At 35.3% G+C, this 16,608-nt stretch overlaps 2 protein-coding genes across 41 annotated transcripts in view; one reads left to right on the forward strand and one right to left on the reverse strand.

Moving 5' to 3' along the window:
• Positions 1-11,236, reverse strand: part of LOC127805981 (uncharacterized) — a 90,464-nt gene extending 79,228 nt beyond the window's left edge. For 8 of the 28 annotated variants that reach the window (XR_008024309.1, XR_008024307.1, XR_008024303.1 and 5 more), the window contains exons 1-5: positions 10,337-11,112; positions 10,184-10,281; positions 9,745-9,796; positions 9,327-9,396; positions 9,140-9,199 (exon numbers count right to left, since the gene is read on the reverse strand). Coding sequence is in view for 16 of the 28 variants with exons in the window: in XM_052342877.1 (XP_052198837.1) it covers positions 9,140-9,199; positions 9,327-9,396; positions 9,749-9,796; positions 10,184-10,221 (216 nt within the window). In the remaining 12 variants the exon portion in view is untranslated. Of the gene's footprint in view, positions 1-9,139; positions 9,200-9,326; positions 9,397-9,744; positions 9,797-10,183; positions 10,282-10,336 lie in introns of all 28 variants that reach the window. The other 20 variants (XM_052342868.1, XM_052342867.1, XM_052342865.1 and 17 more) reach the window with 13 other exon arrangements.
• LOC127805979 (uncharacterized) overlaps positions 1-13,526 on the forward strand; it is a 93,465-nt gene extending 79,939 nt beyond the window's left edge. For 5 of the 13 annotated variants that reach the window (XR_008024297.1, XR_008024280.1, XR_008024260.1 and 2 more), the window contains one exon: positions 13,162-13,526. Coding sequence is in view for 6 of the 13 variants with exons in the window: in XM_052342860.1 (XP_052198820.1) it covers positions 13,162-13,230 (69 nt within the window). In the remaining 7 variants the exon portion in view is untranslated. Of the gene's footprint in view, positions 1-7,372; positions 7,808-11,092; positions 11,524-13,124 lie in introns of those variants that run through there. The other 8 variants (XR_008024274.1, XR_008024258.1, XM_052342858.1 and 5 more) reach the window with 4 other exon arrangements.
• The last annotated feature ends 3,082 nt before the right edge of the window (positions 13,527-16,608 follow it).

A 16,608-nucleotide genomic window follows, 5' to 3' on the forward strand; every position in this document is an offset into this window, starting at 1 on the left:
GGGGGTCGTGGTAGTAATTGGTGCAACCGCCTCAAGTGTGACTTTTGTCACAAGTTGGGTATATTAAGGAACAGTGTTGCCAATGTGCAACCGCCTCAAGTTGCGAATGTTGCTTCTGTTGATAGTTCTCAATTTGAATCTTCTGCTGGACATCCATCAAATACCTTACTTCTCACTGGGGACGACTATGACGAGTATCTCAAGTATAAGACATCCCAGCAGTCATCATCCACAACTGCCTCTATCGCCCACTCTGGTGACTCCACTACCTTTCTCACTCGGTTATCCTCTTTAGGATTGTGGGTCCTAGACTCAGGTGCTTCTAACCATATATCTAGCAATCCCCATTTGTTCTCTCATTTTACTAGTTCTGTTTCTTTACTTTCTGTTATCTTGGCTGATGTTTCTAAAGTTGTTGCTAAAGCTATTGGCATTGCCAAACCCTTATCATCTCTACCTTTAGATTCTGTCCTTTATCTTCCCCCTTGCCCTTTTAATCTTGTATCTGTTAGTCAACCTACACATGCCTTAAATTGTTCTATCACCTTCAATAATAATTCTGTTACTATTTAGGATCGCGGTACGGAACAGATGTTAGCGTCGGATGTGAGTCGCAGGGTCTCTATCACCTCAACCTTCCTAAACTCCTATTGCATGCTCAAAGAGGGAGTCTTTTGCTCTTCTCCACAACTGTTTGGGGTATCCTAGTTTGGCCAAGTTTCAAAAGATGGTTCCTAATCTGTCTATACTGTCAACCTTTCATTGTGAGTCTTGTTAGCTTGGAAAACATACTAGAACTTCTTTTTCAAAACGTGTTAATAATGGAGCTATGTCCCCATTTGCTTTATTTCATTATGATGTTTAGGGTCCTAGTCTGTTGTGTTGGTCTTAGGTTTTCAATATTTTGTCACGTTCATCAACGATTATTCTCGATGCACTTGGTTATATTTAATGAAAAATCGTTCTGAGTTATTTTCAATTTTTAAATCCTTTTGTGCTGAAGTCAAAACGCAATTTCATACATCTGTTCAAGTATTGCGCGGTGGCAATGCCCCTGAATATTTTTCTACCCTCTTCACTACCATTATGTCTTCTCAGCGAATCTTACATCAATCGTCTTATGCTTACACACCACAACAGAATGGAGTTGTTGAGCGTAAAAATAGACATTTGATTGAAACTGCTCACATCCTCCTTTTACACCATAATGTTCCCTTTCATTTTTGGGTTGATGATGTCATCATTGTTTGCTATCTCATTAATAGGATGCATTCCTTTGTTCTTCAGGACAAAATTCCTCACTCTCTCTTTTTTCTTGATAAACCATCATATGTTCTTCCTTCTCGTGTCTTTGGTTGCATGTGCTTTGTTCATAACATGTCTCCAAGTCGGGATCAATTGTCTGCTCGGTCTATCAAATGCATTTTTCTTGGTTATTACCGACTTCAAAAGGGTTATAAGTGTTACTCTCTTACCACCCAACGCTATTTTCTATCCGTTGATGTTACATTTTCTAAGTCATCCCCTTTTCTACTCTTCCTCTCCTTCCGAGTGCCATCCCATTTCCGAGGCCATTCCTATTCCATATAATCCCCATGTTCCTTTTTTCCTTGTTCCCTCATCTATCCCATTACAAGTCTATCATCAGCGTTCTCCGCCTCAGTCACATGATGGTCTTGTTGATGTCCCTGCACAACCTCCCGCTTCTTTTATTGCACCAGCGACTCCTGTTGCCTCACCTCCCACTCCAGCATCTCCACCTACCGTGACTTTATGTCCTAAGGATCAGCCCTTTGGAAAGGTACCCGCTCTACGCACAATCCTCATCAAATTTATAATTTTCTTAGTTATCATCGTTTGTCTTCTCCTTACAATGATTTTCTTTCTTCCCTTTCCTCTGTTTCTATTCCCAAAATTGTTAGCGAGGCACTTTTTGATATGCAGTGGCGATAAGCAATGGTAGAAGAGATGATCGCTTTACATTCCAATGATACTTGGGATTTGGTTCCATTACCCCCAAGTAAATCTCTTGTTGGATGTCTATGGACCTATACTTTCAAAGTTGGTTCTGATGGGCACATTGATCGGCTTAAGGCTCGTTTGGTAGTAAAAGGGTTCACCCAAGTGTATGGTCTTAACTATGGTGATACATTTTTCCTAGTGGCTAAAATGTCTCATGTGCATTTGTTTATCTCCATAGTCGCTCTACACCACCAGTCGTTGTATCAACTAGATATTAAGAATGCCTTCTTACATGGTGAGGTTTAGGAAGAGATTTATATTGAGCAACTTCTTTGGTTTGTTCAGTGTCGGTCCTAAATTTTTTAAGGCCCAGGGTAAAAGTAAAAATTAGGCCCCATATATATATATATTTAAACTTAGTGATGAACTCATTCTTATTTTTCAACTGAGATCTAACCTATCCAAATTAACTAAAAATTTAACATTCATGCCAAATAAATTGTATCGATTCAAACTTCAATATATTAAAATTTAAAATAAAAGGCTACAATATATAAACAAGATAAATACTTATAACAATTCAATAAGTTCTTTTTCATCCAGCAAAATAAATTATCTTTCATCTAGCCAAAATAAAAATAAAATTCTCTACATGCTAAATAGTTAAAGCAAAACAACATCAATCTATTTGAAATCCCTTTGAGAAATATAACCTGGAATTTCAGAAACCCCCTTTGAAAAATCCCCCTCTCCACAGAAAGTTCACAAGGATTAGAATTTTAGATTAGCGAACTTGAAGAGTTTGCCCAGAGAACTGAGCGAACTTGAAAAGCGGACTTGAAGTCCGCTAACTTGAAATCTGCTGGCGCCAGTGGACTTGAAGTCCGCTTAGTGCTGCAGTGCACGGACTTCAAGTCCGCTGAAGGCCAACAGACTTGAAGTCACGCCTTCAGCGGACTTGAAGTCCGCCCAGCCCAGCAGTGCACTAAGCGGACTTGAAGTCCACAACGGCCCTAAATAATGGGCTCCGCTGAATAATGGGCCCAAGGCAGTCACACTGACTGCCCCCCCTTTAGGGCTGGGCCTAGGTTTGTTGCTCAAGGGGAGTTTAGTTTGGTTTGTAAACTCCGATGCTCACTATATGGGTTAAAACAATCTCCGCAATCCTAGTGTGGTCATTTCAGTACTATTATTTAGGAAGTTAGTATGACTCGCAGTGAGTATGATCATTCAATTTTCTACAAAACACACATCACAGGGAAAGTGTATATACTTGATTGTCTATGTGGATGATATTATCATTACAAGTGATGATCAGGATGGTATTACTCAACTAAAGAGACATCATTTCCAGACCAAGGACTTGGGGTTGCTTAAGTACTTTCTTGGCATAAAAGTTACCCTACCCAACTTTGGTATAGTCATCTCTAAGCAAAAGCATGTGTTGAACATTCTGGAAGAAACTGGGATGCTTGATTGTAAACTTATAGACTCTCATATGGATCCTAATGTAAAGCTTTTATCTGGACAAGGGAGTCTCTTGCAGATCCTGGGAAATATCACAAGCTAGTTGGAAAACTTAATTATCTCACTATTACTCGGCCTGACATTTCTTTCTCTGCTAGTGTTGTCAGTCAGTTTCTATAGTCTCCTTGTGATAGCTACTGAAATGCAGTTGTTCGAATTCTTAGGTATATTAAGGGAGTTCAAAGGAAAGGACTATTGTATGAGGACAAAGGTCATACTCAGGTAATCGGATATTCAGACGCTGATTGGGTTGGTTCTCCATCTGATAGACGATCTACTTTAGGATACTGTGTTCTGGTTGGAAGGAACCTAGTATCTTGAAAAAACAAAAAAACAGGATAATGTTGCTAGGTTAAGTGCAAAAGCAAAATATCGTGTTATGGCCTTGGCAGCATGTGAACTTATCTGGTTAAACCAATTGCTTCAGGAACTCAAGTTTGGAGAAATATCACATACGAGATTAATTTACGATAATCAAGCTGCGTTACATATTGCCTCCAATCCAGTCTTTCATGAGAGGACCAAAAACATTAAGATGGATTGCTACTTCATTCGAGAAAAGATTTTATCTGGTTGTATTACCACAACTTTTGTCAATTCAAATGACCAATTAGCAAATGTCTTTACTAAATCCCTTAGAGGTCCTCAAATTGAGTATATATGTAACAAGCTTCAGGGGGAGTGTTGAGTTATATATAGAGATAACACTTGTGTGTGTATTCTAGACTTAAGGTTAGCCTTATGTCATGCTTATGTCATGACATATGAATGGTTTTGTATAAATAGGTATACATGCATCCTATTAGTTAATATATATGTAAAAATTTCCAATCTCTCTTAGTTTTACAGTATTATTAGGAAATAACCAAGAATGTAAAATTATGGGAATTGGAGATATTAAAATTAAAATGCATGATGGAACCATTAGAACATTGTCTGCTATGAGGTATGTTCCAGATTTAAAAAGATACATAATCTCTCTTGATGAGTTAGATAAGAATGGCTACTTCTATAGAGGAGATGGTGGAGTCCTTAAGGTAACTAGAGGCTCACTCATATACATAAAGGCAGTTCTTCAAAACGGTGGTATCTATGTGCTACAAGCATCCACATTATGTGGAGAGGTAGCAGTAGGAGAAAACAAATCCTATGAACATACTAGGCTATGGCACTATAGGATGGCTCATATCAATGAGCAAGGACTTAAAGAACTATCAAAGCAAGGGATTTTAGGTGCTAGAAGTGTTACAAAATTAGATAAATGTGAATCATGTATTTTAGGAAACGTTGTAAAAGTTAAATTCCCTAAGAAAGCAATCCATTCCACCAAGGCTCCCTTAGAATAAATACATTTTGATTTATGGGGCCCTACACAGACTTTATCCCATGGTGGAACTAGGTATTTCTTGTCAATAATAAATAATTTCTCTAGAATGATTTGGGTGAATGTATTATAATCAAAAGATCAAACTTTTGAGACCTTTAAAACCTAGAAAACTATGATAGAAAATCAGAAAGGTAGTAAAATCAAAATCATTAAAACTGATCATGGTTTAGAGTTTGTAATAAAGAATTTACCAAGCTTTATAATGAAAGTGATATTTGAAGACATCTATTTGCCCTTGGGAATCCAAAACAGAATGGTTTAGCCGAAAGGATGGATAGAACCTTACTAGAGAAGGTTAGATGCATGATATTTCATGCTAGATTGCCAAAATCCTTTTGGGCAAAGAAAATTGCCATTGCAGCCTATATATGTAATAAATATGTCCTCATCTGCTGCCATAGGTTTTAAAACTCCCTATGAAATGTGGATTGGTCACAAGCCTAGTTTGGACCATTTGAGGGGGTTTGGATGTATAGTCTATGTTCATATTAAGCAAGACCCAAGGGTAAAGAGGTGCTTGTTTATAGGATATCCTAATGGGGTAAAAAGGTATAAATTGTGGAACTTGGATCTAGATATGCCTAAAACAATGGTAAGTAGAGATGTCACATTTGATTAAGGGTCTACTATTAGAGACTTTGAGGTTAAGGATCAATCAGATACTGGTGGAAAATCAAAGGCAATAGATATAAACTGTAAAGATGAAAACCTTGATAAGGACCTAGATAATCCATATGATCAGGATTCAGAACAACGGGAGGAAAATAATGGATCCTCCAGTTCTGAAAGTCTGCCAAATGTCTAGAAATACAATGTAGCTAGGGATAGACAAAGGAGAATTTCTAGACCTCCTGTGAGAGATGGTTTCTCGGACCTAGTGTCATAGGCACTATCCTATGCAACAGTAGAAGCAGGTGAAGAACTGTTTTCTTATGAAGAAGCAATGCACTCTAAGGACTCTAATAAATGGCTGGAATCCATGAAATCTGAGATGGACTCCCTTAAGAAAAATAAAACTTGGACTTTGGTAGATAGACCTCTAGGGAAAAGGGTTGTAGGCTGCAAGTGGTTATTCAAAATTAAAAATGGTGCTAGAAAAGAAGATAAGCCTAGGTATAAGGCTAGACTAGTGGCTAGGGGATTCACTCAAGTGTCTAGTATAGATTTTAATGGTGTATTCTCACCCGTGGTGAGGCATACTTCAATTAGGATCCTTCTAGCCATATCAGTACATTTAAATTTATTCCTAGAACAAATGGATGTTACCACAGCCTTTCTACATGCAGACTTAGAGGAAAACATTCTTATGGAACAACCTAAGGGATTTGAGGTTAGAGGGAAAAAGGAGCAAGTATGTTAGCTAAGGAAGTCTCTCTATGGTTTGAAACAATCCCCTAGGCAATGGTACAAGAAGTTTGATTCCTTTATGATAGCCCAAGGTTTTAAAAGAAGTGCATATGATAGTTGTGTTTATTTTAAGCATATGCCTAGAAAATATCTATATATCTTCTCCTATATGTAGATGATATGCTGATTGCTAGTCAATCAACCATAAAAATCCAAAATCTAAAGCTAAGATTGAGATCAGCCTTTGAAATGAAGGAATTAGGATAAGTTAAGAAGATATTAGGCATAGAGATTAGGAGAAACAAGCAGCAAAGGCAGCTGATAATATCTCAAAAGTCTTACCTAAGTAAGTTGATTAGTAGGTTCAATATGAGTGATGCAAAGGAGGTTTATGTTCCCTTTGCAAATCATTTTAAACTATCCCATGAGCAGTCCCCAAATGATGAATTAAGCATAAGAGAAATGAGTAAGATTCCTTACTCAAATGCAGTTGGCAGCCTAATATACAACATGGTTTGTACAAGGTCGGAATTGGCCCATGCTAGGAGTGTTTCTAGCAAGTTCATGGCCAATTCGGGTAAGGCTCACTGGAATGTTGTAAAATGGACATTTAGATATGTGAAAGGAACTTTAAACATGGCTTTGGTTTATGGTAGAGCAAAACTAGAAGCATAACCTTACATCTTAGGGTTTACGGATGTTAATTATGCAGGAAACTTAGGTAGGAGAAGATTCTCAATCGGGTATGTTTTTCAAATATGGAACTCAACCATAAGCTGGAAGACCAATCTGCAGCATGTGGTGGCTTTTTCCATTATTGAGGTTAAATATATTGTTGTCACAGAAGCAATAAAGAAAGGTCTTTCGTTGAGAGGGATTGTTAGTGAACTCCTAAGAAGAGATGTTGAGGTTAAGTTGATGTGTGATAGTTAAAGTGTTATTCATTTGGCTAAGAATCAATCCCACCATGAAAAAACCAAACACATTGATGTTAGGTATCAATTCATTAGGGAAATCCTTAAGATGGAGGAAGCCTAATTAAAGTTGCTGGAGAAAATAATGCAGCTAATATTTTCACCAAAGTTATTCCTATATCTAAATTACAGCATTGTTTGGATAGTTTTAATATTTTTTTGTATAAATGATCAGGTATTTCAAGCAAGTTCTAAGGATAACAAGGTAAGTGTTGAAGAATGGACTGTACTCAAGACAAATGGTGGAGAATTGTGATAAGGTTTGCCTAGAGTAAGTCTAAGATTCAAATGAAGCAATCAAGTATCTCAAGAGGCTAATTACATATAGGCGGTGGCTCAACTGTAAATTTATATAGTTGGGGGGGTGAAATTGAAAATATCTTAATCGCAATTAGTTAAATTGGGGTGTTCGCCTCTCATTCTATAAATAAGGGGCAGGGGTAGATCGCTTGATATGAAACAATTTTGAGCAAGTGTATTCTGTATTTTTCTGAGAGGAAAGGTTAGAGAAAGATAGTTCTTTGTAATCTTGGAGAGAAATCAAGAGTGCACTTGGGTAGAAAGGAAATTGTTGTACTGATTTCTAATATAAATTGAATTGCTATCAAAGGGTGTTTCAAGGTTGGATGTAGGGTCATTCTCCCATTGAATGATTTGAACTAGGATCAAGACACTATCTCATCTATGGTTTGCTTTAATTTTTTATTATGTTTTACATTTCTAGTTGATACTTTAATCTGTTCTTTCAATTTCATCCGTGAATGTATGCTATTGAGTGTGGTTTAATTTCGCCTAAGAAATCTAATCCAATAAACCTTAGATAACAATATATATATATACATATATATTGATTGCATAAAGATATAAAATGGCTAGTACAAAAGAAATTTCCCCAATAAGGGACATGCACCAGCACGATGGTAGGATCACCCTACCTCAAAAGGCAATAAGATCAATATCTTATTTGTGTAGAGCGTTGTGTTAAAATTATTGTTCATCAAGTAATTGAATTGTTTTTCATGTAACTACAACTTGAAAAGGCTAGCTAAATGATCTTTTTTGAATGAACTAATAAACATGATATATCAAATTAGTGAATGCAATTTGCACACAAAAATTCAAGCAAATTGCATAATGTGATGGCCTCAAATGAGAGAATAAGCCAATTCAATGATGAACATCTTTAGTTTAGAATCAAGTTATCTTCTTAATGGAGGAGAACTAGGAAATTTGCAGCTAAGGGGTAACAAGTCCACAATCCAAACCACCACCAATCCAGCAGAAGTTACCAAACCCAGTTTTTTCAATGGCGTCTGCGTGTGCATTTTTGCTTAGAAGGTATAACCCTTCTTCTCCATCCCCTTCACTTATTTGTGGTCCAAGGGTTCAGTCACGTGGCTGCCTTTGTATAGCTATATCATTGTCCAATTTTTTTGCACACAAGCATTTGTGTCGAAGTGCATGTGTTTTGCCATTTGCTATCATATGCATCAGCAGATATTGTATTACAGTATTTAGAGAATGATATAGGTAGCTCCCTGGATGCTTCTAGGTTACAATAAAAGAGGATAGTGTATTACAGTAATTAGAGAATGATATAACTAGCTCCCTGGATGCTTCTAGCTTAGAATAAATGAGGATTGGTGTATTTTAGGACCTCTAAGATCCATATACGTACCACTATTCAATCAAAGAAGTATGACCAATTGCATTTTATCTGTTCTAGAAGGGGGCTACCAATTATTTAGCAGGTGACATAAAGAGAATCTGACTAAGTTCCTACTGTCACAAACTAGGGAAAACCCTAATCAGTCAAACGATAAGATTTGATTAAAATAGTCCTAAAACCATCATTCCAAAGCACTGTCTAGATAGAAGGAAAGCGCTATATGCATCTAGTAGATATCTATAAACAAAACTTATGAAATGAACGAAATCTTACGAGAGGATCAAGCATTTTATGCCAGTCAAGTTTTGAAACTTCCGTGCAATGGCTTGACTTCTATGAAGAAAATTAGAAGCATTTCTTAATAATCTCTCTCGTCCACAAAAGCTCAAAAGAAGTAGGTATTTCATGTGAAAAACAGTAACAATTGTACATAAGGCAGTACTATAGCCCAAGCAATTACCTGGAAGGATGAATAAGCTGTTATGCCAGACAACCTGAATATTGTTCCCTTAAGCACCAACCAGTAATTGCTGTCAAGCAATTTAAACACCATCAATAGGACACACATAATTGAGAAGAGGCATTTTGTAATTAAAGAAGAAAGTTCCTGTGAAGGGCAATTAAGCAAAACTTCTGAATTAGAAACCAGTAATTTGAATAACGTTTCTAACCTGGGTATCTGAAGATTTCATTTTTAATCATGGTTATGACTCGGTAAGTATATGTCCAGAAATAGAAACATAGAAATCTACCATATTTAGGCTTCATGTTTAGTGCATATTTCCAAAAGGATCGAACACGCCATAAGCACCCAGGCAAAAGCTGAATGAAATAGTATTCTATAAATTAACAAACAACTGGAAAGATTGTGAACTTACATACCCAAACGCACAAAGCTTTCGGTCTATTTCTTCCTTGAAAACCAGTTCCCTGAAAAGATAAATATAGCCAGGTGAAGTACCTTTAGGAAATAGGAATCACAAACCGCTAAAATCATGGAAAAATTATGCCAATTTCCCTGCTTCTAAGAGAACAATCACAAGGACATCGAGGGCGAAAGGGGGGAACATGATATTACGAAGCAAGAATTCCATTTTTCCACCCGCGAGGGGGTGTAAAGCCAAGAATTCCATTTTTCCACGAAAGAAAAAAAGAAAAACCACTCAGTTCTTCCGCTAATCGAAGCCTGCCTTCAGAACCCTCTTCGTCCTCTCCGACAACGACAACATATACATGTGTAAATAGACAAGAATCGCACATTCCCATGGAAAAAAATCACAGTTTTTTCCGTTAAATCAGAACAGTAGCGAGGCGTACCTTGAAAACCCTCTTCGTTTTCTCCAACATAGGTACATTAAAAGTCACGCTTCACCGCTCCATCATATATAATATACACTGCACGCATTTATAATAATCTAGATTTGGATAGGAATGAGAGTTGAACAAAACATTGAAATCGAGAGCATATACCTCCAATTGCCTTCCCATGCTTCTGCCACTTCCACTTGCAAAACTCATTACACATAAATTATATCGTCAGACGCACATAGCGAAAATACATATATGTATATATATATATATAGAAGGGGGTGGGGGGGAGCGAGAAAGAAAATAAACATTGAAATGTATGGTGGGCGTGTCAAGGCAGTGGCAGTGGCAGCGGCAGCTTTGAATATGTCGTATCTAAGCGTGTCTGTCTTTGAAGCCTTTCATCTTCCCTTCGCTTTTTCTAGTGCGATGATCAGAATAGTCAAAAGTTACAGAGAGAGAGAGAGAGAGAGAGAGAGAGAGAGAGAGGGAGAGAGAGAGAGAGAGGAACAGCCACAGGTGGCGGTGCATCGGTGGAGGGAAATAAGAAGCAGCGGCTGACAGAAGAGAAGTGAGCACACGTCCACCACAATGGTATACTCGCTTATACAATTGCCTGCGGTGTGCTCACTCTCTTCTGTCAGTAGTATTCATTCTCCCCTTCTCTCTCTCGCTCTGGTTGCATTTGCATCAAAAGAAAACAAAACAAAAATTCATCTTTCTCTCCACCAATGATTCAGATCTGAGGCCTCAAACAATACCCATTTCTGGAAACCCTTATTTCGAACTGGGAAGAAAAAGGAAAAGGAAAAGAAAAAAGGGCAGAAACAACTCTCCCATATGATGATGATCAAGAATTAGGGTTGATAGGAAAAACCCTCTCTCCTTTCTCATTTATTTTTCTTTCTTTCTTTCTAGTGCCAGTTCTTCATGCAGTTCAAGTCGGTTTCAGAAGGCGGAGAGGGAGAGGGAGGAGGGGATGAAGAAGGAGAGATCTTATCTTTGGTGGGCACGCACGTAGTTAAAGTTTCGCACTTTCCCATCGATGGGTTTTGGTTTGTCAATGAGAAGCGAATTATGAAGACTGGAGGGCAAGGACAAAACAATATTCATTACGCACTGTGTGGTCCGTCCTTCTCTTTAGGGCGGTCTAAGACTTTTTAGAGACAGAAAGATTATTGATTTTAGAGATGGAGGGAGTGTGATTAATTTATTAATTAAGAGGGTGGTTGTCCTAATCTCATTGGTTGGTTGGAGTAGAGAGAGAGACAGAGAGAGAGGGAGAGAGAGCATATCAGTTACATCGGGGCGATTATATTGCGATAATATACAATCAAACAAATATTGAGATGGCTTAATTAATTAATAATATTACTATGTATTTAAATATTATTTGAATTATTCAATTATAATATTGTTTTTTTGGTCATAGTATATTAGACAATATTCATTTTACTTTTTAATTGGGAAATTAATTTTACTTAATAATCTTTTTTTGTTTATTTTTGGGCTTTTTTTGTTTGGTTGTGATGGTTAATTTGCCCGATGAGAAGGCGTTTAAGGCCATTTGATGGGTGGGTTTTTGAATATGAAGAAGATTGAAGTGTTCTATAGATTTGTGCAAGTTTTTATATTTTTCTACGGAGCCGATTGTGGTGTTGGTAATGTTATTTTGGAAAAAGTTGTGCAGTAGAGGCTGTCATAATTAAAGAAGAACATTTTAAGATACCATTTTTTCCTATCACATATAATTGTACATAAAAATCAAAAGAAAAATAGTATTATTTAATATTAATATGCTTAAATCTCTAATCATGAAAATTACAGAATTTCACTTTGACCAATTAAGAAGGTGGCATTTGAATGAAAAAATTATACACTATATGATTTTTTTTTAAGTAAAACAATATTGAAAACGAGATAGTTTATCTAATTATTTTATGAACTATAGATTTTTGGGCCAATAAATTAAAGTTTTAATAAAGAGAAAACAATATACAAACTCCAAACTGTAGATAGGAAAGTGACATTGACCCAATAAGAAAAAAATCTATTCCAGTTGACAATTTCATTGGCAATTCGAGGAGTTAACTCTAAATTCCTAAAAGGGTATATAAATGATTGATGAAGATTGTTGTACTCTTCTTGATAAGAGACTATGACTGTTAAAATAGTAGTGAGACAGAGAAATAAAGGGACCACTAAGATTTGAAATTGATGGGAAATAAGAGTTAATAATACTTGCCAAATCAAGTTTCACCATTGATGATGTTAGGAGTGAACTTATGTATTCAAGTATGATGTTACCTAAATTAGGTTTTGTGAACAGGGACCAAATCACTAGATCCATAATTAAGATCTCATGGTCAAATTAAAGAGATGTGAACCCAATCTAATAAAACTTGAATGCTTATATAGTTTGCTCCCTCAAAGAGATCAACAACTAGAGGCCAAAGTTCAAGTAAAAGAGAATCAAGCAAAACTGGATTGGGGTTTATGAATAGGGCCATGCATAGAGGTTCAAGAATTGGAGTGGAGAGAGGAACATTGAAAGAAAGATAGGGGACTTAAAAATTGATGCTTAGACTTCAGATGAAAATAATCAAAGTGTGATCATGAATTATGATTTTTGACATATATAGAGTTATAAATTGTTGCAAGATATATAGGTTAAACTAACAAAACTCTAAACTTTTGCAATTCTCACCATTCCAGAATAACTAGTTACTCTCTTATTTAGATAACACTAATTATAAAATCGTGACATTATAATATATATATATATATATATGACTTTAGTAATTACAACTGTTGTGATGAAAATCATGACTATTTTTGCATTGAAAAAAAGTAAATAATGAAAATATATTTAAAAAACATATATTTCTGTAACTTATAATTTGTGACTAAGAGGGTAGGTGTTTATTAATTTGAAAATACTCCTTTGCAGTCCAATTGATCTTCTCTCATATGTTCATACTCCTCAGACAACAGCGAGTTGGTTGGACAATTTCCCATTTGCCAATGTCAAAGACAGGCAATATGCAAGCTCATGAACAAGCCTGCTGGTGCTTCGGACCACTCAAGCCTGCTGGAGCCAGAGGAAGTCTCCCTCAGTTTAAGGTCTACTTTTGAGAGAGAGAAGATCATTGCTGTTCACACTTTAGTTAGATGACTTTTATCTTAATAACTATTCATTTGTTCGATATGACAAAATCTTTTCAATTTAGTATGATTAATTAAAGAACTTCCATGATTAGTGATCGACGATTTCTTGTAACTCAACACTATATCCCCAACAGAGGTCTTTGGATATTCGTGAATTTTATATCATTGAAGCACGTGAATTTTAGATCTCAGATTAAATTGCTATGGTGATATTTTTTAATAAATAGAGGCACACATGCAGCCAAACTAAGGAGAAAAATCAATTACTTTTTTACGATTCCGTACCAACCGACACAGCCGACATTTCCCCTCAGGCAAGTTCAAAGAACCATGGAAGAGTATTTCATATATTTCCAGACTTTTCATAGCATAAAATTCACAACTCTCTTACTTTTAAACTAGACTTAAGAGTTAACCCTTTTATCTATTTAGGTATATCTCTCTTACTGTTTAGATCTATGAATAGAGTTTCATTCCTTCACTTCATTAACAAAAGCACCTCTTTTAAACTTCTTTAATAATAAAAAAATATCTTCACATAAATGGTATGTATAGAAACTGATAATATTTCTAGCAGTTTTTTCTTATCTCTATTGTACTGCTTGCTATTATTATTTGAATAGGTATGATTGTGACTCTACATCGCTATGTAAAAATGAACAAATAAAATAATCAATGAAGATATTTTGATCCTTGAAGGAGTTTAGAAAGGAGGTATTTTTAGTTAATGAATTAAGAGAATAAAATTCTATTTAATAGACTCAAATGATACTTAAAGAATTGATAAAAAGACTAATATATATATTTAGTTTTTAATTTGAAAGTAAGAGAATTTAAGAGAATTTTATTGACTGTTTTGTACATATAGGGGAAGGTCAATTGGCCCTTCCCGATATCGAAGAGAGACCAGTCTTAACACCTTATCCTTTTTATTTTTTTTTATTTGATAAAGAAAAAAATGGTTTTTTATTAGTAAAAAATTGCTTTCACCAATAAAAATTAAATTCTGAAATTATATATATTTACTTGCAGTGGGCTCTTCTTTTAATAACGATTTGATCATGAGGGGAAACTGATTCCACAACACTACTTGCACCGCATAAATCCAAACACACCTAGCTAAGAAATAAATAAAATAGAATTATCTTGCACCACAAAAATAAATATGTCAAAGGCTAACCCTAAAAGACTTGTCAATAGACTTGTCAAGATAAGATTTAATTATAACAAGCCTGAGCTTTTAATGCCTAGCTATGTCTTTCCATTGTAGGAGGTATCTCCACTATGTAGATATAGTTCAGGTTGTAGATCTCTTCCACAGTGTGTGTGTGTATATATATATATATATCTAGGTATAAGGTTACAGCTTGACCTAAAATCACCACTACCCTAATCACACAATTCAGCATTGTCCGTAAAGTAGTTGCTAGGAGTTGGTTACTATGGTTTCACAAGTGCCCTCCAATCAATGGCCTCACGCGATCCTAGAAATATTTTGTCCAATTCATAAGCTAATGTTTTTCCTACCACACCATTAATAATCTCTCACAATCTTTTCATATAGGAAAAGTTTAGATCATTCTAATCAATTTTGTGTTTTGAGTCATATATTAAAATTTTTTTTATGAGAATTTAAGATAAGCTTTTTATAGATGGGGTTAAAATAAAAAATTCCTCTTTAGATGTGAGTCAAATGATGAATTATATGTTACAAGCAAGATGCCCTCTATCTTTTCTTATAAAAGTCTCTTTTCAGGACAAATTTGTGTTTTTATACTCATATGAAAGTGTTTTCAAATTAAAATAAATAATATCTCATATAATGTTCAACAAGTCATTATTGATGAAATCTCAAAATAAAATTTATAAATTGAGTGAGAAGTTGATCTTCTAGAATTTTCCCTAAATGCCTTCAAAGGCATTATACACTGACTCTTGTAGTTGGGTGGCTACAGGAAACTTAACCACCATGGAAGTGTTAGTGTGGTGGCTATGCTTCAACAATAATTCGAAAGGCTGTCCTTAAAAGTATTTTAAAAGTATTTGTATCTTTTTTATTTCTTTATTCTTTGGGTTGGTTGTCCCCAAAGTTAGTGAGCAACAGTGGTGACATGTTGCTGCTTAGTGGATTTTGCGGCATCCTCAACTGTATTTTTTGGTGAAGTCATTTTCACATTGATTTCAATCACTAACATGCATGCCATTATTGGCCTTCTTTAAATTGGTTATGGATCCTTCTAGCTGGTTCAAACTGGTATGAAGCTATGGTTGGTTGCAGTTGTAGGCGGCTTTGGGCTCTTGGGGCTCACAAAACACACACATATATTCACCGACAAAGCCATGCGTTGTTCTATATAATGAAACCAATACCTCAATTTGGGGACAATCTCAAAAAATTGAAACTTGTCACACATTTATATATAATTGATAGGAGTATTTAATGTTTCACCCTTAAACTTTTAACATATGTTCACATTGGTATATATAGAAGTAATGTGCAATTAGTAAATTGAGTTAGTATCTAAGTTCAAAACGCACCATATCATCTCAAATAGCAACAAATTTTTTCATGTCCCATCATACTAGAAAATTCAAAAAGGATAGTCATGCCAAAATTGGTATTAGGTAATAAGATCAACCCGAATGTGTCAGGCCACACCCAATCCAAATCTTTGACCTACTTAAAAGATAAGATCATATCACATTGAGATTTAAGTGATCTAATTTTGACATTATTTCTTCTATTTCAGCCTTTGTATTTTTTCGTTTTTTTGTGCTTACCTAATGAGTAATGACAATCTTTGACTTAACCATCAAAGGATAAAGAAAGCCCCATAAGGCATTTGCAAAAGTTTAACAAGAAAAAAAAAAAAACAAATCGCCATGGTAATGATTGTGCTCGATTTGATTCGATCCTTTTTTTTTATTTTATGAAAATCTGACTTAATTTTGACAAGAATATTATTTCAATCACTAATATATAATTCACCAAAAATATCCACATACCTGTTGACATTGCTGCATCTCTTGACATATCTAATTTTATAGGACCATTATTCTTCCCTATATATATGAAGTAAGAGAGCAAGAAGGTTCTTTGATAATACACTACTTTGAGAGACAATGACTCAAGAGATTGAAAATGATTGAAATATGTGAGCTTTTTTTCTAAATAAAATAATATAACAAAATAGCTTAATCAACAAACTTTAAAAATAAAAATAAAGGAAATATCCATGAGATTGCAAACAATAAGATTGCATGTA

The sequence above is a fragment of the Diospyros lotus genome, chromosome 7, assembly GCF_014633365.1.
Source record: "Diospyros lotus cultivar Yz01 chromosome 7, ASM1463336v1, whole genome shotgun sequence".
Classification (NCBI taxonomy): domain Eukaryota; kingdom Viridiplantae; phylum Streptophyta; class Magnoliopsida; order Ericales; family Ebenaceae; genus Diospyros; species Diospyros lotus.